At 39.4% G+C, this 22,764-nt stretch overlaps 3 protein-coding genes across 3 annotated transcripts; 1 reads left to right on the forward strand and 2 right to left on the reverse strand.

Annotated features, from left to right (window-relative positions):
* Window positions 1–2,389: 2,389 nt before the first annotated feature.
* On the reverse strand, window positions 2,390–4,667 carry LOC308129461 (uncharacterized protein; the record flags this gene model as incomplete). Its single annotated transcript, XM_080495405.1, has 3 exons — window positions 4,414–4,667; window positions 3,530–3,817; window positions 2,390–2,394 (listed from the first exon to the last, which is right to left on the reverse strand). Exons 1-3 carry the CDS (start codon window positions 4,583–4,585, stop codon window positions 2,390–2,392), a joined length of 465 nt encoding a protein of 154 aa, XP_080351531.1. The 5' UTR covers window positions 4,586–4,667.
* Window positions 4,668–5,862: 1,195 nt separating this feature from the next.
* tarbp2 (TAR (HIV) RNA binding protein 2) lies at window positions 5,863–9,676 on the forward strand. Its single transcript, XM_080494669.1, has 7 exons — window positions 5,863–6,024; window positions 7,254–7,568; window positions 7,750–7,819; window positions 7,980–8,097; window positions 8,470–8,597; window positions 8,679–8,874; window positions 9,430–9,676. The coding sequence occupies exons 1-7, from the start codon at window positions 5,972–5,974 to the stop codon at window positions 9,585–9,587; spliced, it is 1,038 nt and encodes a 345-aa protein (XP_080350795.1). The 5' UTR covers window positions 5,863–5,971; the 3' UTR covers window positions 9,588–9,676.
* A 2,238-nt stretch (window positions 9,677–11,914) lies between these two features.
* Window positions 11,915–21,194, reverse strand: tespa1 (thymocyte expressed, positive selection associated 1; the record flags this gene model as incomplete). Its single annotated transcript, XM_080495406.1, has 10 exons — window positions 21,064–21,194; window positions 19,984–20,164; window positions 17,954–18,007; window positions 15,463–15,514; window positions 15,237–15,332; window positions 14,645–14,853; window positions 14,068–14,514; window positions 13,379–13,638; window positions 12,589–12,676; window positions 11,915–12,006 (listed from the first exon to the last, which is right to left on the reverse strand). Exons 2-10 carry the CDS (start codon window positions 20,120–20,122, stop codon window positions 11,915–11,917), a joined length of 1,437 nt encoding a protein of 478 aa, XP_080351532.1. The 5' UTR covers window positions 20,123–20,164; window positions 21,064–21,194.
* Window positions 21,195–22,764: the final 1,570 nt, after the last annotated feature.

Genomic DNA, 22,764 nt, shown 5'->3' on the forward strand with positions numbered 1-22,764 from the left:
CTTTACTGAAGCATTAAATGGAACTGCTTTCTATATATTGCTAAAATCGACTTGGAAATATATGTAAAATCCAACATGACAGAATTTCAGAGGTGAAATGAAAGTGTGATTGATTGATATTGATTAAACAAATGTGACTAACTAATTGAGATGTGTGTCAGCTGCCATGGATTGTTTCCTATCCAATCAGCTCATAAGGAATGCCTCCTGTGTCCAGATACTTCTGAAAAATCCAGCGATTGAATCGTATTTTATAGTGACAGTAGTACAAAAAGTCCAGAGAAACCTGGAAACTTGTTTCTATGCAAGGTTTCGCCCCCAGCCTTTCAATTACAACTTTATATTTTTGAAAGCGTTTCCATGTTGGCCTTGAGTACAGACAGCAGGTGTTTGACAAATCAAAGCCTCTCTGCAGGACCAAAGATCCCTGACTAATTGTCGCCCTCTCCTGGTTCATTTCGAATCACATCGAACGATTGCAATGACGATTACAAGAATAAAACCTGTCAAAGCAAATGCTCTTACATAGCGACACCCAGTGAATACTCGGAAGAAATACTTTCAATTCAGCTACATAAAGCAGAAATATGTAGAACCTGCCCAAAAGTTGAATTTAACACGTGCTATATCTCCCTTCTTTTCCTGACATGCAATGAAATCACAGGGCCTACAATCATTGTGTGACAACACCTCCCGTTGCAAAATGCATTGATTTGCTATGGATTTGTTGGCAAAAGCACTGGAGTGAAAAGAGACAGAAAGCTCACAACAACAGCGGCAGTCTCATCATCGGCAAAACCTAAATGACCTTGAGTTCAAGGTGGGCAGAATATTTCCTGAACCTGTTCATTTTTCTTTCTCCTTCTTTTTAGAACTACAAATAAATGATTTGTCCCTGGTATTTTTACTTTGAACTTCTTTTTTTTCCCAACAAATTCAAACCCTCTACTGATATTCAGATGTTTTTCCTATTAATTTATCTTCTTCATCTAATGTAGGATTGTGGGGGGGCTGGAGTTAAATCCAGCTGGCTATGGGCAAAGGCAGGGTACACTCTGGACTTCACAGAGCAAACATAGAGAGACAGACAGTGACACAACTCAGATTAACAACTGCGACCAATTTAGAGACACTGATTCATCTAATATGCATGTGTTTTGGACTGTGGGAGGAAACCTGAGTGTCTGGAGAAGTCCCACGCACAGGGGAGAAGACAAAAGTCCCAACCATTTCCTGGCTGGGATTGTGGATCGTTTATCTGTGAGTGAATTTATTGTATTTTCAAAATACATCATATCCTCATGGTTTGTTTTAATGTCATATAGCATAGCTGCAATTTAAATCTGTAAGCCTTCACCAATCAAGATGCAACGGTTTTGATCTGAATCTAGCCAAACCATAAAGTCTGAGGGATATTGAACAGCAGAAGTCAGTTTGACGACAAATTACTCAAAGCACAAAATCCCTTCATACCCATCAGTTTTAATTGGGGTTTCAATGGAAGTGAGGCAGAAAATCCTCTTCTTCTCCTTCCTTCCAAGGCCAGTGGGGTGAATTACAGCACAAGATTAGTGAGGAATTAGACAGGCTTGTTAATCGTAAAGCCAGAGTTTCCAGTGTTGTAAAAGTGGAGTCTTTTTATTCAATTTGGTTCATGATCAATATGTTGCCCAAGCTTTGGTCAGCAGACCAGACCTATCAAACAGCACCTTTAATCATAGAAGAGCTTGATATAAGAGCCTTGATAATGTCTCGGCAAAAACCCTTTTGACTGGTTTACTACTTTTATGTGAATTAGATTTGCTGATTTATTACAGCCTCCAGATTCAGAAAAAACCAAAAAACTATCATGGTTTCTTTTATTACCAGAGGAATTCTCAATTTATTTTGAATGAATTCATCGTGCAATTTGTTGGTCCAAGTTTAAAGTAAAAATCAAGCTATAATTTTTTCATGTTGAGAATAAGGGCTTTAAACAGACGCCATGGCTATTTTTATACTCATTTTATGCAGGATATTTGCATATGCAATCACAGAAACAGTCTAAAATGTAATCCAATATTCATCAATTTAAGTATACAATCAAACTCCAGATGGAAAAACCAACCAATAAGCGACAATTGTCCTGTAGAGAAAAGACCAAGGAGCCTCTTTCAAACACAGTGTTTTTGATAGTAATATTCGCTATGGTTATTGTGTACTGTACATATATACTGTATATTTGAAAGGAGGGAACAAATGGCAGTTAATTCATGTTTTACCAAATACAAAAACTAATACAAGTTTAAACCTTCTAGAAAAAAACAAAAAACTTTTAATATGAAATGTTCAATGACCCATGTAAATCTATTCAATGGAGCAAATGCAAATACAGGTTAAAATACAGGGTTCATGCTGCAGACAACAGAGCAATGCATTGAATCAACTCTCATTTAAAGTACAAGAACTGGTCACATAGCTGAAAACTCTCTGTGACATGTGACATTTATCATGTATAACATGAGAAAATGACATGGCTGCAAATCGTTTAAACAGCCTCACACAAATAAATAGTTTCTCAGCTAAATCTTGCAGTAAGAACTCAGGCACTGGCTGCCGAGGCATAGTCTGACAGTGTTTTGGAAAGTTTTATTCCTAAGCTGAATGGATTTGTACAGTTAACTTTGAACACCCTTTCATCAACACTGTTTCGTGTTTCAACCGAGTGAACTTTTTTTCTGCGTGTCACACAAAAACACGGCCTCTCATCGGTGAGTTCTCATGTGCACAATTAAGTAGCGACTCAGTCTGAAACTTTTACCACACTGCTGACAAGGATACGGCTTCTCACCTGTGTGAGTTCTCATGTGAGCCAACAAGTCACGACTTACCCTGAAACTTTTACCACAATCGTTGCAACTATACAGGTTCTTACCTGTGTGTTTGCTCATGTGGACCAACAAATCACAATTTTCTCTGAAATTCTCACCACACGTTTTGCAAGAATGCATCCCTTCACTTGTGTGATTTCTCATGTGGTAAGACAAGCCACTGCTATGTTTATAACACTTTCCACATGTTTTGCAAACATATGGCTTTTCACCTGTGTGACTTCTCATATGGTTTACCAAGCCATGCCTATTTCTGTAACACTTCCCACATGTATTGCAAGCATAGGGCTTTTCACCTGTGTGGGTTCTCATGTGGACTGACAAGGTGTAATTGTCTCTGAAACTTTTCCCACATGCCTCACAACAACATGGCTTCTCATTTGTGCGCATTCTGCCATGTCGTTTTCTTTTGGGATTCCCCAAACAAGCCTTTCTATTCACATTGCGTCTTCTCGTCTTTTTACGTGGCTTTATATCACACTGACCCTCTGACATGGGAGCAATACCGACGGCGTTTCTACAACGTCTCCTGTTTGGCCTCATTGCTGCATATGTACTTGATGTTGAGTCCACATGTTTGTTTTCCTTCTGATTTTGGTTGTGAGCTGCTGAGGAGTTGTGAAAGAGAAGCTGATCAATGTTTGATTCTTGGTCACTACCATTATGCTCCTCTTCATTTGGTGGTATGAAAAAATTGTCAGTCTCCACTTCGTGACCCTCAACAGGATAAGGAGAAATAGAGGATGAATGAATGGATGGATTGTTGTCAGTCTCCAACTTCAGTGAATGCTGCTGTTCCTCCTGATTACTGCTCCGGTCATCCGGTTCTTCTTTAATATATGCAAATTCTGGTTTGTCCTGTTTCACACTGCTGCTGCTCTCGTCATTAGACAAGTGGTCCTCAGAGACAACCTCCACATCCTCACAAACATTTTTCTGAGGGGTGTCTGATGAGACAACAGGACACAAGAAAAACACAAAAGTTAGCAAACATATTCTTAATGATACATCACTGATTAGTGCAGTGTCACTCACATAAGGGAATCAATCAATGCAAATGAGCCAAATACAATTTCACATTTGATCACACAACCTTATAATGCACAAGAAGCTTGGACATTGGCTAAATAATTAAAATAAAATTAATAGCTTACCCTTAGAATACATTTCACACATGTTTATCAACGCATGCATAAAAGCAATTTCCTTATCTTGTTTAAACAGATAAGTCACATCTGTATTTATGATTTCCAACATCAGACACATGGCCAGATTTTATTCATATGACACAGTTCTAGTGGCTAAGGTTTAGTGTGGAGAGGCTCTAAAAAAATAAACATAACAAGGTCAATGTCACCTATGTCCAATACATACATCCAAATGATCCTGAATATTTCATGTATAATTCAAATTAATTGTCTGTAAGCATGAGCTGCAGGTCAATCGCAAGGGCTGGTGGATTGCATCATAGCAGTATGAATGAATCCAGTCAGTGAGGATTAAATGTGTGTCATTTTATCGGGATGATTAGAGTTTCACAGACCTGATTTGTGCGCCTCAATCTGAGATGTCCAGTTGTTATCCAATAGTTTCCTTTGACGGCCAATCTCGCACTCGTACTGGGCCACCGTTTGTTCAAAGGCAGTGAATATTTCAACGGCAGCAGCAGTCAGTCGCTCGCAGATAAAATCTCTGAAACCCTGAACCGAAGACATCGTTGCTACAGCGGATAAATGTTTAGTGTAATAATTAATCGACACAGTACTTTGCTGAGAGCTAACGAGCAACACCCACCAAGCTAGCTCATCGTTCTCTTCTCCTGCAGCGAGCTGCCTGCGTGCACTTCTACCACCTGCAGGCGAGGGGGAGGAATTACAACAACTAACCACAACATTTATGGACGCTGAACCAAAAACATATCCAGTTGTATTCGTACATTTTACTGTAATTTACAACATTAGCATGTGTAAGAACAGCGTGATTAAATGTACTTTAATGCCCTGCTCTAAAGCAAACTAAAAATGTTTTAGTTTTCTTCATTATGCTATGATTTTACTTCTATTCCCAAGTTGACAATTTGGGCTGTATGTGGCCTCTAAAAAGGAACTAAAATGAGTTTGACACTTCTTACACTATGTATTTATTATCATAGCTGTGCATCTCTTTTATGTCGGAAAGAGACATTTTGCCAAGTTTTGACTGAATCAATTTTCCTTTATTAACTTTCAAAATAAGGATAACTCCACCTATCAGTGTGTGGGGTTTCATTACAGTAAACCACACCCCTGACACCAGTGAACATCCATGGTCTGGACTTTTAAAACAGTGGACTCTGGGTGTCCATCCCAGTAACACACTGACACAGATCAATAATGCAGACACCCTGCCTTAGAAGAGCCAAAGTTGACTCCACCTGCTGAGGAGGTTGCTATCTTTCTAAAGGAATTTTAGATCCTAGAATCTAAAGGAGTCTGTTCGGGATATTTTACGACACCGTTGTAGCATCTGCTATCTTCTATGCAGTGATCTGCTGGAGACAGATAGGTCATGAAGGCCAGCTCTAATGGGGACACCCCTGAAGTTCGAGGGGGTGGGTGAGAGGAGGAGCTTATTTAAACTGAGATCCGTCGTGGACTATGACTTTAGCCAAAATTCTGAGAATAAATTCAGAATTTTACATTTTTAAGTCAAAATCCAAAGAATTAAGACATTTTTAGGTGGCCTTTGTCCTCTGAATGTAACACTCGAATAAAATGAGTTTTTATGTATTGTCTATTCAGACAAACGCTTTAAAATCGAAGGTTAAATGGTTTTGTGGCTTCAGAAAAGTTAAATTGGTGGAAGGGGTTGCATAGCTCCACGCCTCTGAACCAATCAGCGACCGAGTTTGAGTGAGCGCCGGATTGCGTCATAAGCGTGCGCCTGAGCCGCTCAACTGTAGTCCATTTAGCTGTGGAGGCGCGCTGTCCGCTCTTCACATGTCGCTGCCTCATCATCTGTCTGAGGATATAATAAACACCGTCTAATGAAAGCTAGTGTCTGTTTTGGTGGGGGGGATTTTCCATCGGAAACCGACCAGCTCTGTCTGCGTGAAATAGGGAATGAACGACGAGACAGCATCGGACAGCTGGAAGAGAAACTCCGGGTGCTCCAGGTGCGGCTAAGCTAACGCTGAACACCCTTACTAACCACATTAAACCATCAGACATGTCTTCTTACGGATACTTTCTATGGGTTGCTTTCACCTATAAGCTTGGAAATCATGCAGGGTGAAAACGATGAGTTGTCTGGTCTTTACTCCATCACAAAAAGTCATTGAAATGTATTGTTTTCCTCACAAACCCAGCTCGCAAGCAATACAAAATCTGTTCACTCTTTCAAATGTCATCTTATGCCAGACTGTTTTAATTAAGTAATTTGTCCTTCACGAGGGTGAACCATTGCTGAACATTTGCTAAAAGTTGGATATTTAATTTATTTCCTGCTGATTGAAGACTGTCCAACCTGCTAATGTTTACAGACAAGTCTGTTTTAGTTATGAAACACATTTCAGCAACCCATTCAACTCAATGTGCTTTACATGAGCAGAAAAAGGCATAAAAGCCACAGGAAGAATAAAAATGTGAATACCATCAGAGGACAATAAAAAGATATATACCAATATTGTATAGGAAGCTACAATACAGATTAAATCTGTCACATTTTCGTGAACAGCATACAGTCAAGCATAATAATTAAGATGAACTCAACTTCATCCAGAATGCTGCTTGATTAGGGTGAAAATATATGTGAAACATCAAAAGTACATCCATGTTCTGATCCTTCTTAATCTTTATAAAGATCACATGGTGCTCCCACAATATTCCAGCTAATACTGAATTCATATGGGATGTGTAGTTATTTCATCCATAAAAAATTGACATAAAGTCATAAGCCTGTAATTCACCCAGGTCTTCTGTATAGAGGCCAGAGTATTAATAACTTGACATCCGAGCTGTTCTGACTATATGTAATAAATAAATTGTGGTTTATTTGTATTACACTAGAATGCATGACCGTTTTTTCTTATGTCTTACTAATCTGCACATTTCTTCTCTGTTGCGACCAATACATGGAATGTGGTTTTATTTTTTTGATTTATCTTAGTAATTCCTCCATTAAAAGTAGCTTCTAATACATAACCACATACATTTCAATTTAACAAAATGACCCTAATGCATCTTTTCACAACTGTTGAAAAGATATATATGTGACAGGTCAAGTCCCTCAAAAGACTGCTTTCCTTTAATTTGGAGTAACAGCTGGCTCAACATTTCTCTACATGAATCAAAAATGACAGTACAGTTCATTTCATGCTGGGTTTTTTTTTTCCCTCTCATGCAGTATTGAGCAAATGCTGGCTGTGAATCCCGGAAAGACGCCCATCAGTCTGCTGCAGGAGTATGGAACGCGGATAGGCAAGACCCCAGTGTATGACCTGCTTAAGGCCGAGGGACAGGCCCACCAGCCCAACTTCACATTCCGCGTCTCCGTCGGAGAGATCAGCTGCACCGGCCAAGGGCCCAGCAAGAAGGCAGCCAAGCACAAAGCAGCTGAGGCTGCTCTGAAGATGCTCAAGGGAGGCCTCGGGGGTCCCGCAGGAGTCGGTGTTGGAGTTGACGGGTTTATTGCAGTGGATGTGTCTATGGAAGGAGATGGGTCAGTTTACCAACATGTCAGGATCCGCTTATTGTCGACCAGTTTAACAACCGGATCTGCTTTTTGTATGCTTACATTCTCAAAATTTCAACACTGACAAAATGCTGGTATGCAAGCGTGCGGTTTCATGGTTTCCTCTTCTGTTCTTTTCTGTATTTTTTTTCCTGTATTTTTGTCATAGTTCCTCTTCAGAGATGAAGACCTCAAGCAGTTCTCAGCAGTCTGAATGTAACCCGGTAGGGGCTCTGCAGGTAAAAAAAAAAAAGTCTCCTGAAGACGGCAATTTAATATTCCCTTTTGTTTACTCTGCTAATGAATGCTGTTAATGTTTATGTTAGTGCAAAGTTGTTGTTTTTTTTTTATTATTATTATTTTACGTCTTTCAGTTTTTTCTGTTAATTTCTTTGCCAGGAACTGGTGGTGCAGAAAGGATGGCGTTTGCCAGAGTACACAGTCACCCAAGAGTCTGGTCCGGCACATAGAAAAGAGTTCACCATGACCTGCCGAGTGGAACGATTTGTAGAAATTGGTACGTTTACGTTATAATCTCATATCATATGTATTTATTATTGGTTATACATAGCATGTGTACATAACTTCCACTGAGTTGACTAAACATTTTTTAGGGCTGAATTTACCTTCTGCTTCTTTGTCCACTCATCTCCAACATTCCAACTTCTGTTTTGGAGATAGTCTTGTTTCAGTGAGCTTGTTTTCACTGACTCAGTCAAGCTAAAAACTAGGCGACATACTTGTCTGGCATCTTGGAGGAAGTTCCACTGAAATGTGTGTTTTAATATTATCATTGCGAGGTTTACCCTCGACTTATGTCTTTTCATTTATTTTGGAAAAAAAATCACAAGAAAAGTAAAACTGATGGTGGGAAAATTGCATCCTCCAGGAAGTGGTACATCTAAGAAACTTGCCAAGAGAAACGCAGCAGCTAAGATGTTATCTCGGATACACGATGTGCCCGTGGATCTGAGGACCAACAACGATGCAGACACAGAAGACGACACGTTTAATATGGTGAGACGTCGCGCATACGTCAACTGTTTCTCATGTTGATTTTCGTATAAATTTAATTCATGTCTTAAAAAAAAAAATCAGCACTTGGGGAACAGAGCTGAGACCGGCAAAAGTAAAGGTTTCAGCTGCACGTGGGACTCCCTGCGTAACTCTGCTGGAGAGAAGATCCTCCAGCTTCGCAGCCACCCCTTGGGTATGCCCTCCGACTCCAACTTCTGCTCTCAGCTGACTGACCTCTCAGTGGAGCAGCGCTTCGACGTCAGCTACCTGGATTTAGGTGAGTTCGCCAACAACAGCGTAGCAAGGCTAAACAGTTGAGCCACACCTAAAGTTAGAAAGAGTGTAATTTCATAAGTGGAGTGAAAAGTTGCCCCTGATTTTCAGATATTCTGTTATGGTGTAGGAGCCCCTTATTGCTTCCATTGAGGAAGTGTTCAATAGAGAACTATTTAGTCTGGGTTCAGCCTTTCCTGCCGGGACAAGAATTAGGATAAGAGTTATATTTGTGCTATATATTAAAATGAAATAGCAAGTAACAGCAGCAAGAGAAAAAAAATACCTTTTATTAAAATGCAAAGTATATACCTATGTTGAACCAATTAACAAATGTTATTAATTGCTTATGGGTCTACCATTGATCATGATTTGTTTTGATATGTCCATCTCTCAAAGTTTGAGAGGAGAAAAAAAAAAAAATACTACTTCACTAAAAAATGTAAATGCATTTATTTAATGCTTTTTGATCCAGTCTACTGCATTTCCTATCCACAAGGTAAAAAAAATGTATCAAAAACACAATGTCTAACCTTGCCTGTGTTCCTTCTTGTTTTAGAAGATCGCAGCCTCAGCGGCTTGTGTCAGTGTCTGGTGGAGCTGTCCACACAGCCGATCACAGTGTGCCATGGCTCCGCCCCCAACATAGATGCCGCTCGAGCCAATGCAGCCCACAATGCACTGCAGTATCTCAAAATCATGGCGGGAGGGAAATGATGGACTCGGTCAAGCGCATCCGCAATGAACTCAAACTCTCCACTACACAGTGCCATCAAATTCCTACTCTGGATCTCAACAGAGGCACTTTTGTGGTGAGGTTGAATAACACGAGTTACCTCAAATTTGTAACATATGCTTCTTCTGCCTCCCAATGTACCCCTTTTTTTTTTTTTTTTTTTGTAGCCCCATGCTTCATTAAACATCACAGATGAACTTTTATCTGCCCCCAAAAAACTCATGAAAACTGCCTTTGCCACGAATTATTTAGAGGCAATCTTTTAGTATTTTTAGCGTTTGGGCCTTAGGTCATTTTTTTGTTTTGTTTTTTATTTAAAGTTTAAATTGTATTTATCTGAAGTTATAATTGGTGCTCTCACATTGAATTTGATCTGGTTCACTCAAGAAAAGTTCTGATGGAGCCAAAAAGTGCAAAAAGTCCAAAGGGCTTGTGAAATTTGTGAGTCACTATGTATCAGTGCTTCCTTGAATCCTCTTCCTCGCGGAAGGAGAATTAGAAGAGAAAAAAAAGATTTATGGTTGAAACATGGAGAGACTGCTGAATTAAAGACTCTCGGCTCGCAGGATGTCTTGCATGAGTTGTGAAAAATTTTACTTTTGCTGTACACTACCAATCAAAAGTCTGGGCTTGTACTGTCCATGTCTGTAATATGCTCCTCGTGTTACGTTTTGTTTAGGATAGTGAACTTATTTTAGGAGTAAAATCTTTTAAATGAATTGTCATTGTCAAGTTTCAGTGTCAAACTTTTTTTCAGATTGACATATTTGCGTAAAAGGTTTTGCAATAAAATTTCTGATTTAAAAACACAAATGAGATTTATATCTGGATCATAATAACTGACATACTTGACTTTTATCACTTGGCTGTTCCAGATCACGCAGCACAGAAAGCTTCCTTTAATGGAATATAATTACCTCACCCGTGTCTCTGTGTTTGTAATATCTATAGCTGTTCACTTCAACCCCTTGTGTTTTAATTTTTTTCTTTCTGCCATTCATGGTTCTAATAATGTCAAATGGATGCTCATTATCCAGATAATGCTCTCCGACAACTTGTTGTGTCATGATGTAAAATATCTGCACACAATTGACAAACCTCTTAGTTGACGTAAGAACTGAAAACAGTGCAGTGTGCACAACTATGTCTTTTGCACCATACTTCTGCACCTCGAGCTGAGACCACTTGATTAAACAAACGTTGTTCTCTACTAAGGCAGATTTGTGTATTGCTGTTTTCTGATTATTGAAATAAACAAAGTGAGCAGTTGACTTTTAATTGATTTTGTGCCATCTTTGCCATTGTCAACATGTTGATGGTTGGAGAATGTTTAATGAGCTCCATGGGAGATTGTCTTGAATAAAAATTGTGGTAAAAGCAGAACGGGAGATGTTTTCCACAGTGAGGTGGGTAAACATTTAAATTGAGAGTAGAATTAAAATAGATATCATTAAGAAACATATTTAAATCAATAAAGCTGTTTTTGTAAATCTGATGGAGACAGTGAGCTAAGTTATGGAGAGTATGTATGAACACAACTGTCATGAAAATGTTTCATACCATTGCTTATTTTTGGTATTTTATATAAAGCCAGCACGATGTTGCATGTTGTAAATAAACTCAGTAATGAATGTGCATATTGTGTGTGGTATGATATTGTCATATGGTGAACATTTCATGGTAAAAGCAAAAGGGAAGCTGGTTTGGATGATGCCTAAAAGTAAAGGACATCAGTTTATTTCAGATCAGGTCTGCTTATGAAGTAGCTTTAATCACTTTGCAGGAGAGTTCATTTTTACCCCCCCTTCAGTAAAACTTATTGTATGTTTTGTTAAGCCTGCATATGAAGTAGGTTTAATTACTGTCAGGAGATGACTTTTATCAACCAAGCAGTGGAATTAATTGAATTGAACCCCTTCGGATTGATATCCATTACAACTCTTGCAAATGTCAGCCTTGTAATGCATGCTGTATTTCCCCTTTGAGTATATTATGCATCTTCTATACCAGCTTCTTCCAGGTGTGTGGAAGTGATTATATCAGTGTTTCCAATCCAGTGTAGCGCCCATCCATTTCATGCGTAACATACAGAAACAATCACGTGATGATCACATGACACCCGATGTAGAGTCACTTCTGAGTTTATTTAATGATAAAGATAATGCTTAAAACATTCCCTATTAGAAGAAAAGATTCTTTAGTGAGCTTTTCAAGTCTTTCATCCCTTGCCTGGATACACATTCTGAGTCAGTTTTGTCTCAAACTTCAGGATTCTAATTGCATATGAGAAACATTGCTGTTAATATCGTCATCTACTGTGTCTGTCCAATTGGGGGCTGACTTCCTCATCTGCATAGCCGCTGCTGTCTGACTGCATGCTGTCACCTCGGACCACTTCACCTACACAAGGACACAAAGTCACAGTCAGATCTGTTCTCTACACAGTTCGTTACTGCAAGAAATCCAGCTGCAGTCTGACCTGAATACACACACAAATGCAAAAAGGAAACTCTCAAAGACAAAACACCTGCATACATGTGGGCCCCAAGTCATGCCCTCCCGTATGATAGTCATTTTCACACACGGCTTTGTTTCTATGTACAATATCTATCATTCAATTCTTCACGCATCATGACTAACTTCAACACACACGTAATACTGCCGCCACAACATAAGGTATTACTTAACAAGAAAAGAGAAGTATGATGGGTTTGTACGCACGTACAGTAGCTATTACAGTGCGAAACGACAACACCCATTTCCTCACATATTCCTACTCAGTTCAGCATATGATAAACTGCAACTCGTCGACATAGATCATTTGTTTGTAAAAATATCCAAATATCAATATTCCATACCGTTTTATCTAACTCTGGGTTGCAGGGCACTTGAGCCCATCCCAGCAGGTTGCAAGTCCATAAGAAGCCGTAAAATCTGCCCATGCATAGAGGTTTGAAATAAAAATAAATGAATGAAAATTACCTTTGTATTGACATTGCATGGACATGGGTGAGGTTGCTGCTCTTGTAGTTAGTGAATGTCCAATATCTTCCTCTCCTGCACTATGAACCTAGAAGTAGAAAAGTATACAGTACATGCTTCGTGTCAGTGTTAAATGTTTTATAATTACAACTTCAAAGCTTTCATTGTTGAAAAATAGCTGTTTAACAAGGGACCCATTATAACCTAAAACAACATTTGTATTTAAAATTATTCTTAAAACTGTTTGGATGCATCTTTCTTCACAGTATGTGGTTTAATCTTTTCATATGTGCATTTGTGTAAATTATGTTAGCTTCTTTTATCATGTGTCATTAAGCTGTAAATAGAAACTTGTAGATGCAGTATGTTACTCCAGGTCCCAATTGGTTATGGCCCACCATAGTGCACCTCACTCCCTCAAGTAAACTGAAGTGGTGTGACCGCAACGTGAACATAAATTCACTCTAAATCGGCAATATTTGTGGTAAAGTTTTAAAACTGTGTCTCGTTTTTGCACACTAAATACTTTTCAACAAACTACGATTCAAAATGGTTTGATCATATGGCACCAAATCATAATATATTACTAAAAATATCTGAATTGCTGATATGAATGGCAATAAATGACCATTCAAACTGCCTGAAGATCATTCTTAAGGCAGTTATCCCACATCTTGTATCAATTTATGTTAATTCCTATAACTACAATAAACAAAGAAAGAAAGAAAACTATGTCAAAGTTTTTTGTTGTGATTTTTGTCATCACAATGTTGATGTTGAACCACTGTACCTCCTCCAGTTCAAAGGAGTTGGCCTGCTGTGGGCTGGTGGTGAGGTGGCCCAGGCTGCGATGTGGATTCAGGTACTGTCTCTCCTTCTGATGAAACGACTCCTCACACATCTGAAGTGACGAAGAACGACTGGCTGTGTTTAAAGAGCAGGAGGACACGTCATCTCCTTCCCAGCCAGTCACGGTGATTCTACACTGAGCGTCTCTGCAGTTGTTCTCCAGCACAGAAGATCTGAATGCATCTACATGAGTGGGTTCTTCTGCAGAGGGAACATCTCGAGTACAACAGTCCTCAGAGATTGCAGTTTGTGTTTGAGGCTCGTGTGGTCGAGGTGTATCCTTCCTTTCTGCCTCGGAAGAGAGATAAGGTAAACTTTGTGTGTTTTGACAGCAGAAACATGCCTGATGTACGTGTTCTGTTATCTGTGGGCAGATTAAATCGTATGAAGCCTTTGCAACACGCTTCAGCTCGGCTGTCTTTGTGTCATGTGCAGTGAAATGATGTGAGTCCGATTCTGGATGGCAGGAAAGAAATTGATGTTCTGTCTCTGTTATAGTTTCTCTTGATAACGTTGATGGTGGAGAGGCTCTCGCAGTCCTGCTGTCAAATTCAGTCCGCTTGATACAGCTTCCCCCGCTGTCCTTAATCTCTAAAGTTTTGTCCTTCACCTTGTTCTCATTCTGAATACCATCTGCGTCCTCCACACTCTGCTTGGTTTCATCACTCTTGCAAGATACATCACCCATTATCAGATTAACAACCCGACGCGAGTCCTGTTTATGTTCCCCTAAATCCAACTTCTTGACAGCTCCAGTCTTGCTTTTAATGACTATATCCACCATTTCGGGAAGGCTGGATCTTCTTCTGGGAGAGTGCTGCGGGGAAGAAGAGTCCGACCCGCGGGGAGAGCCCGGGTACAGACACATCTTGTTAACGGTGTCCTTCAGCCTCTCCACGGGGGAGCGAGGCTCACTGCGAACGCTGCTCCTGAACCGCTCAATCCTCTCAACAGGAGAAGAGGAGAAGGTAAACTCTGGTGTGGCCAGTTTCTGCAGGGGAGTGCGGGACACGTGGGAGTAGAGGGAGTAGAAAGCATTGGCCATTGCTGTGAGCACTTGTACTTGTCTGAAACGACCTGTTGGAAAGAATAAGCAGGAAATAAAATGTGTAAAGCATTATTTAGATGACTGTCTACAAAGAAATTAAGAATTCAGGCAAAGAAACATAATGCACTGTACAAAGACTCACTAACTCTAAACTCTTACTGGCAAGAGAAAGATTGGGGTCCTCCTCTCTGATTCGTCGTAGCTGTGAGTCCAGGAAGAGGCGGAAGTTGATGCCCCGGGCCTGCGAGGGAAAAGTGAAGAACCGAGGAGGAATGCGCACGGTGACCTGTGGCACTTCACAGCCGAATCCCAGGTCAAGCAGAGTTTCCACCGCGTCCTCCGAGTACAAATCCAAGACGTCTGATACACTGGTGTGGAGAAGAGGGAAATAAAGTATAGCATTCAAGATGATATGGCCCACATTTGGGCCCAAATAAGCATCAAAATCTGTTATTCCTCTGATCGATAAGCACTTTGTTGATGTTAATACTGCAAATGTAATTAACCATTTACTAAATTTAAGAATCACTAACTTTTTCCACCAGCATGTTTTGACGTTTCAATAAAGACTTGAATATTCTTATTGTTTCTGTGGCGTGAGGTTAAGAGATTTGTACTTGTCTATAACTTTGCCGGACACTGGATCACAATTTATGGCCTATTCATGAATAAAACTTAAACCTTATTTTAATCCCCACTGTATATACTGTATCATCCATGTAAAATGTTCATTTTTCATTTATATCGTCACCTTGAAGTAGATTTCCAGGTGGAGGAGGAGAGGCCGCTGGAGGCCATGCTGTGACCCAAGTTCAAAGACGGTGGACATAATCCCTGATGAGGTGAACTATTAAACAAGGTTGAAGAAGCAAAAGATTAGAACACATTTATTTCATTTTGGGGAAATATTCTTTGAAATTTATGAAAAAAAAAAAATTGTTTGATATGAGAACTATTTTCTGATTCCTGCGACAGACTGACCTCCTGGGAAACCTCCTGCATTGTTCCGAGGAAGGATGTTGCGCCAAACTTTAAGGATAGCACAAAGCAAAGGGGAGGGGGGATGACATTATAAAATCCACCTTTAAAAAAAGTTGAAGCTAAACATAATAGTAATACTAGTATACTAGTAATATATCCCCCAAGGAGCATAATACACTTGCGTTTAAATCTCTGCACTGACTGACGAGCCTTGCTGCAATCAAGCAGTTCTGAAATGTTTTCTAATTTGAAACAACACAACTGAAAAATACAAGTGAATCATTTGTGGTTATTTGTGTTTACCTGACATGCAGGTGGGTTCCAAATAGAGGGAAGACTTTGCTAAGTGCTTTAATAAGAATAATCTAAAAAGGCTTTAATTGTCAATGAGGTAACTGCCATTTGTAATGTACCTACTGGATATTACAGGGGTGTAGTTTGAGTAGAGGTTTTAATACAACTACTGAGCTACCAGAACTGAACACCAGCTGGCAATAATGCAGCAAACAGCATCCAAGACACAGTGTGTGAGTAAGTATATGAAAACATAGGCTTCAGAAATGTGTTCTGTGAAAGGCCTTGGTTTTGATTGCACTTTTTTCTTGACAAATTCGAGGATTTCTCTAATAGATTTTGGCAAAGAATTTCAAAAATTATCCGCTTGTATTTTTGACACAGAAATTAAGGGGGGGTTGCTGCTATTTCACAGTTATTATTTTATTGTCTTACTGGTTTGGCCAAACTGAGATCTAAATTGTCGATATGCAGGCTCAAAATGAAAATACGTTTGATGCAAAATGTTGCAACTCCAAATTCACAGCTGCCACTTACCAAGCTTTAGACGTATTTTTCCCTCCATTTAGCCCACAAGCTGAAACAAAGAAATCATCATAACACACTGATCTGACACTACTTGGCAGGGGTACAATAATATTGTGCAACACTGGAAGGTTATGGGACATTTTACGGTTGTTGTGCTCAAGTGAGTCAGTCAATGTGCGTCTTCATCACCACTTTTACACAAATTCAACCATTAGCAGGAGACGAAAAACATGATACACAACAGACATTTCCTGCTTAGTCAATTTCCATTCCGCATGTGCGTGGGCGAGTGTATGTGTGTATGCACACAGTGCAATTGTGTGTTGCTGTTGCTGTGTGGGAACAGATGTAAATATTCTTTCTAAAGTTTGAGTGAAGGTCAGACAGGTCATTGTTAACCCATCCAACCTTGTTGACAAGATGGAGAAAGTCTCCAGGAAGTTAGAATAATGGAAAGAGTGTGTGTGTGTGTGTGTGTGTGTGTGTGTGTGTGTGTGTGTGTGTGTGTGTGTGTGTGTGTGTGTGTGTGTGTGTGTGTGTGTGTGCGCGTGTGTGTGTGTGTGTGTGTGTGTGTGTGTGTGTGTGTGTGTGTGTGTGTGTGTGTGTGTGCATGCGCATATGTGTTTCACAGGCAGGTGAAAGATTAACCAAATAAGTAATGCATAGTGTCAAAGGAAGGTGGTGTTGGAGCAACAATGTGTGACCAGAATCAAACTCGGCATGTCTGGCGCTCTCCTGGCAGGATGAACTGTTCTTCCCCAACATATTGCTTCATTCAGAGTTGTGGTGGGGCGAAAAATACAGCAAGTCACCACAAGATCTGTCTTAAGTTCACTGGGGATGAACTCTGGATTGTGAAGACCGAGGCCCATCGTTCATACAGTGTTTTCATGACTACGAAGCCAGTGATCACTCGTTCCCTGGCTATAGAGGTATTATCATCCTGGAAGAGAGCAGCGATCCCATCAGGATATCAATTTTCTTTGCATTCTTCCCCTGACACAGACATGGCGCTATGCATTCTTCCCGACACAGACATGGCGCTACCCTTCTACTTTTTTTGCAAGGTAGCTTCCAAAACATCGAGGAGAAAAAAAGAAGACCAGTTAATCACAATTTAATCTCATATCAAATTTAGTTACTCTATAAATATTCTAAAATTAAAAGGCACTTCCAGTCTGGAATGGTGTATTTTCATATAGCATTTTATAAAGTGGTATAGATGATGGATTGAGCTCCAACTCAATTATTTATAAATAACTTCATGGATCAGCACCTTCATACATTTCTGACTGCCTGACAGAAAATGCTCCAAACTACAGTTCAGGATCAGGTAATGCAGTCTTTTTAAATGTCATCATGCAACACAAATAGATTGAAGAAGATACTTTCTGTTTTAATGCAACAAAATCGTGGAATTCTTTATGATTTCATAGTCACAGGGCATTTTCTGTTACCAGATTTAAAAAGCATATTTTTATTTGAACGAGCATTATCTTAAAAAAAATCATATTTTTTTTAAATATTCCATTCATATGTAATTTAACTGATTTAATTATATCAGACTTCAAGCTTTGTCCTAAATTATGTCACCAAATGTCTCTGGTGGTGTACTATAGCCACTTGGTGCCTTCACTGTAGTTTTTCTCTTTATTGTGAGCTTACCGTCAGCGCCGAGACTCAGGTCATCAGTAGAGTTGTTGGTTTGTCGCACTGACTCTGAAATAAGAAGAAAAAGGAAAAAAAGGATACAAATCAAAGGTTTTGTGTTGATTGTGAGAAGTTGTATTTAACAACCAAGTTTCAGTATTATATTTACTTCTATTGGAGACTATTAGATAGTTAAAGGTCAAACAACTTTACTGAATAAAAGTACAGAAATGTCAGTTGAGGACAGCCTTTTATAATCATAACCTGTCATGCAAAAAAGAAAAATTGTTTTATGCATGCCGGGTGTATAATATTTTGTTGAAAATCCTCCTAATATTTATTTCCTTACTAGAACTTATATTATTCACACAGGAAAAACCATGCAAATATTAAGAGTGTCTTTAATGATCTATAACATTATTATGAAAGGCCCTTTGGGCAGCATTGCTTTGATATACTGCAGCTGATTCAACAAACACCTGACACATAATTGCTGATACTGACCTCAACATATGGTCTATTACATAGAAATGTTAGCCCTTTGACTTAAATTGTATAATTTGAAGGTGTTGTACAGCCACATTTATTCGAATATAGAAGCCGAATATTTCTATAAGGAATGAATAATATCCAAGATGCTTACTTTATTCATTTATTGCATTTTTTTTTACAAGACACATCAAGTTTTACTATTTTCTATGTGTCACACTCTATTTCTATTAAGTCATACAAACAAAACTCAGCACACGTCGCTAAAACCACCCCATATTTCTGCTTTTAAAAACACATCCCACCTCATACTAAGTGTTTATTAACATCACGTAACATTGTGCTAGCTGTATACAAGATATTAAATCAATATCACAGTATGAAAGACTTACTGATACTGGTGACATTCATACTCACCAAAACTTTGCTGAGCAGTGGTTTCTGTGCTGGAATCAGACCTGTAGGATGTATATAACAATTTTTAATAAATGAAAAACACACACACTGTCGCTACCACCACAACAGTCATTTGCACATTCTGACATTTCGATGCAGCGGGACCGGTCACCAGTCCATTACAGGCCAAATAGATGGAGACAGACCACCACAAATGTATGGTAAATTAAGAGACACTCATTCACCGAATACACTGTGCGAAAAGGAAACAGGATTTCCTGGAGAAAACCCATACACAGACAAAACATGCAAGCTTCTTACTACTCCACTGGTCAGCCCCTGTCGACTGCTTTTTCACATGTCTAACAATGATTATAATTCAGATGCAGACATGCAGTGTGCCACATGCACATTTCAACTTTTTTTTTTTTTTAAATCAGTCTTATCCCCATCATGTCTATATTAATATAGACTTATCCCCTTTTAGTAATCCATAATTGTTTCAGACGAGCCCATAAGGACGTTTTAAACATGTCAAATGGCAGCACCTTCTACTGAAACAACTACAGACCTGCTAAGAATGCATTTGCATTCACATTCTTTGTTTTTAAATTATATTAAACGTCTTCTCTCAAAAGACAAAATAAGAAGCTTTGACTACTTTTTTTGTAGTTTTTTTTTTAAAGACTCATATGTTTTTCAACTTTTTCCAAGTGGAATTACAAGAATGCTTCACCTGGGGCTATTACTGGTGAGAAATAAGAGTGTGGGTGCCTCGCTGCACCTACTTCCTGGAACACCTGACTGAGAGTTTCCACTTTGTGCTCACTGCTGTAACTTAACCAGTTTCCACTGACTTTTACACACAAACGTGAAAGCTAAAAGAAAAACAAATCACACCGCAACTAAAGCAAGCAGTAAAGTGGATTGTCTCACCCACAACTAAGCAGCCAGTCCTCGATCTTCCCTGTGACGCATCCTATGAAAAAATACACATTATAGAATTATGAGTTGTCATCTTCATGCTTTTAAAGTGTTTTAAGTGCATGCCACAAAAATAACTTTGAAATACAGCATTGCCATTGATTGCTATAGGGAGTGATCTTATATAATTCTTCTCTTTTGTTGTCCGCAGGGCAGAGTCCCACACGCAGGCTCACCATCTGAAAAGACGTCATCGTCCACTGTTGAGGCGGAGGGGACATTGCGGGGTGGCCCCTCAGGTTCCTCCAGAGTGGACCAGTGGCGGCTGCTGTTGATCCAGGCTCGCCTCCTCACTGTGGAGGACCAGCTCTCCATCGTCTCACTTCACAATGGGCTGAGGAACATGGCGGGTCGGAACTATCGAGGACAGAATCAGGCACGAAATTAAAACTTGTGGGGGAATTTAGCTTGAAAGAGGTAGGCTTGACAGTAGTTTTTACAAAAAAGTTTAGATTATAGGAACTTGTAAGCCACATGCAGCCCCTGACCCCAAACTTAGCAAAAAAATAAAGTGGGAAACAGAGTCAATATTATAACAAATGAGACTAAAAATCTAAAAAAAGACCTTATAAACACAATAATATTTTAACTTTGAGAAATGATCAGAAGTGACATTCTGCAGGCCAAATAAATTCTAAAAATCTATAGTGGAACGGATATAACCATAGGAAATGATATGATGTAACATTCAGCAGAGTGAAATGTGCAAAAAAAAAAAAAAACTAGAGTGGAAGAGATATAACTATAGGAAATGAATAATGGAAATTGTGTTTGTGCAAAAGTTCTGAAGAGGAAAATGCGGATTGAGAGTTAAATTAGCAAATGACATATCCAGTATATAACTGCAGGAAAAGATGTTAAGTTATATTCTCGTGAGGAAAAAAGTGCAATGAAATCTATAGTGGAGAATAGTAGAAATATGTTTATAGGAAATGGTGTGAAGAGACTTTGTCGTGGAAAACAAAGTTGTTACCTATACTAAGTGACTTGTATATTAAACTATAAGCTTATATAGACGTGAACTTACATTGTTGTAATTCATCCATAAAACGCCTACTTTTGGTACATCAAATGTTAAAGTGGAAGAAGCCTTATACATAATACATATCATCGATGGATAAGAAGCATGTTTTCTCACCTTTCATATGTCCTAAGGTATGCATGCTGTATGTAGAAGACAGGCATGTTCAGATCTGCTCAAGGTTTTTTCACCAAAAAAAATGTGAACTGTCTTGACAAACGAGAGTGGGGTTTACCTTCTTCACAGCAGCTTTCACTTCAGTACGAGCTGCTCTCTCTTTGTTTCCTGTTGTCGCAGGCTCATGTGTACCTGAAAGTTCATCAGCAGCCAGAAAACTCGTCCCCCTCTGCGCTCAGTCCCGCTTCATTTTACAAAACATTTCAGTGTCTGATGAGGAGTTTTCTGCTGCTGAGCTGACTTCCCTCCTGAAGCATGTCAGGCTGACTTGCGCAGATGTCCGCAGGCGCACTTTGAGAAGCCTGCAGGAAGTGAGTGTGCATCTCATCTGATACGCAACAAGTTCTCTCTCTCTCTCTCTCTCTCTCTCTCTCTCTCTCTCTCTCCACACACACACACACACACACACACACACACACACACACACACACACACACACACACACACGCACACACACACGCACACACACACGCACACACACACACAAAATCAGGAAACTTTTTTGTATTCATTCATTTTTGGGAGAAACACAATAAATTAAGTAAAAGTTCCATTAATCCAGTAACAAACCTATTTGCATTTATGTATTTGCATTTATTTATACATTTTGATTTCACTTAATGCCCTAAAACAGTTTTAATATGGCTTAATCAAAAAAAAAAATATAGCTAAAAATCATTTTATTCTTTATTTCAATTCCATTTGTGAACTCCAAATGGTAAAGTTGATGTTCGCCAAGTATTCTTAATAACTTAAAATAGTGCACTTGATTTACTGAAGTTGTAACAATCAATTCACTTGTAATCAAATCAAATCACTACTGATAACTGAATCATTTACGTCAGTATGATTTCAGGCGATCGTCCTTGAATCATTCGAGTTGAACTAACTTATCACATTTTACAGTTCAGAGAAATGGAAGCATTATTGCTGCTTTTCAATGTCACAAAATCATATTGTTTCCCACTGACATCTCCTGCTTAAAACCCAAAAAGCCAGAAGGATTGTGAGGCCCCGCTTTCATGGTTTGTATTCATACTGGAAATCAAGATCAAGCGAGCATTTACCTATCTTCTCGACCACAATACAGTCTACTTATGCAAGCCACAAATCATGGCGTTTACAAAGTAGTAAAAATCGAAGATCACACATTTTAAAAGATAATGCAAAAATATTGAATGGCCACTTTTGCCTTCATCTAATTTGCTTGATTCCATTTTGTGGTGTGTTTTAATGTTGGTGTGATTTGAACAATTATTCTCATGCTGCCGCATCCAGAGCACTGCGATGAAGAGGCTATGATGAAGTCGCATTGTGTGGCGGTGGTGTGATGAGAAGACAGGAGAAGTGCAGAAGCGTGGGGTGGATCAAGGCCTGGCCTGAGAGGATGGACTCCACCCTCCTCCTCCCTGTTTACATGGCCACATGTGCTACTTCTCTGACAGCCCCCTCACAGATCCTAATAATAAAAGCCCTCCCACATGTGAGCCATTTTCTCCTCCCAGTGCGGCTACAGCCAGTGTGTGTCCGTGATGGGGATCGTCTCCTCCACCCTGGCCGACTCCTCTCCCTCCTGAGCCGACCCACAGGGCGCCACCAGGGAGTGGCCAGCGGCCACGGAGGCAAGACCTATAACCAGCAGTCCGCCCTCCTGCCCTCCCCACCTCCGTGTCAAAGCCAATACATCCCCTATCTATTGACTGATAAACTCCCACTCCAATATTCTTCAATATTTACTAATGTATTTTATTTTTCGAAT

This window comes from Blennius ocellaris, assembly GCF_963422515.1.
Source record: "Blennius ocellaris genome assembly, chromosome: 4".
NCBI lineage: Eukaryota > Metazoa > Chordata > Actinopteri > Blenniiformes > Blenniidae > Blennius > Blennius ocellaris.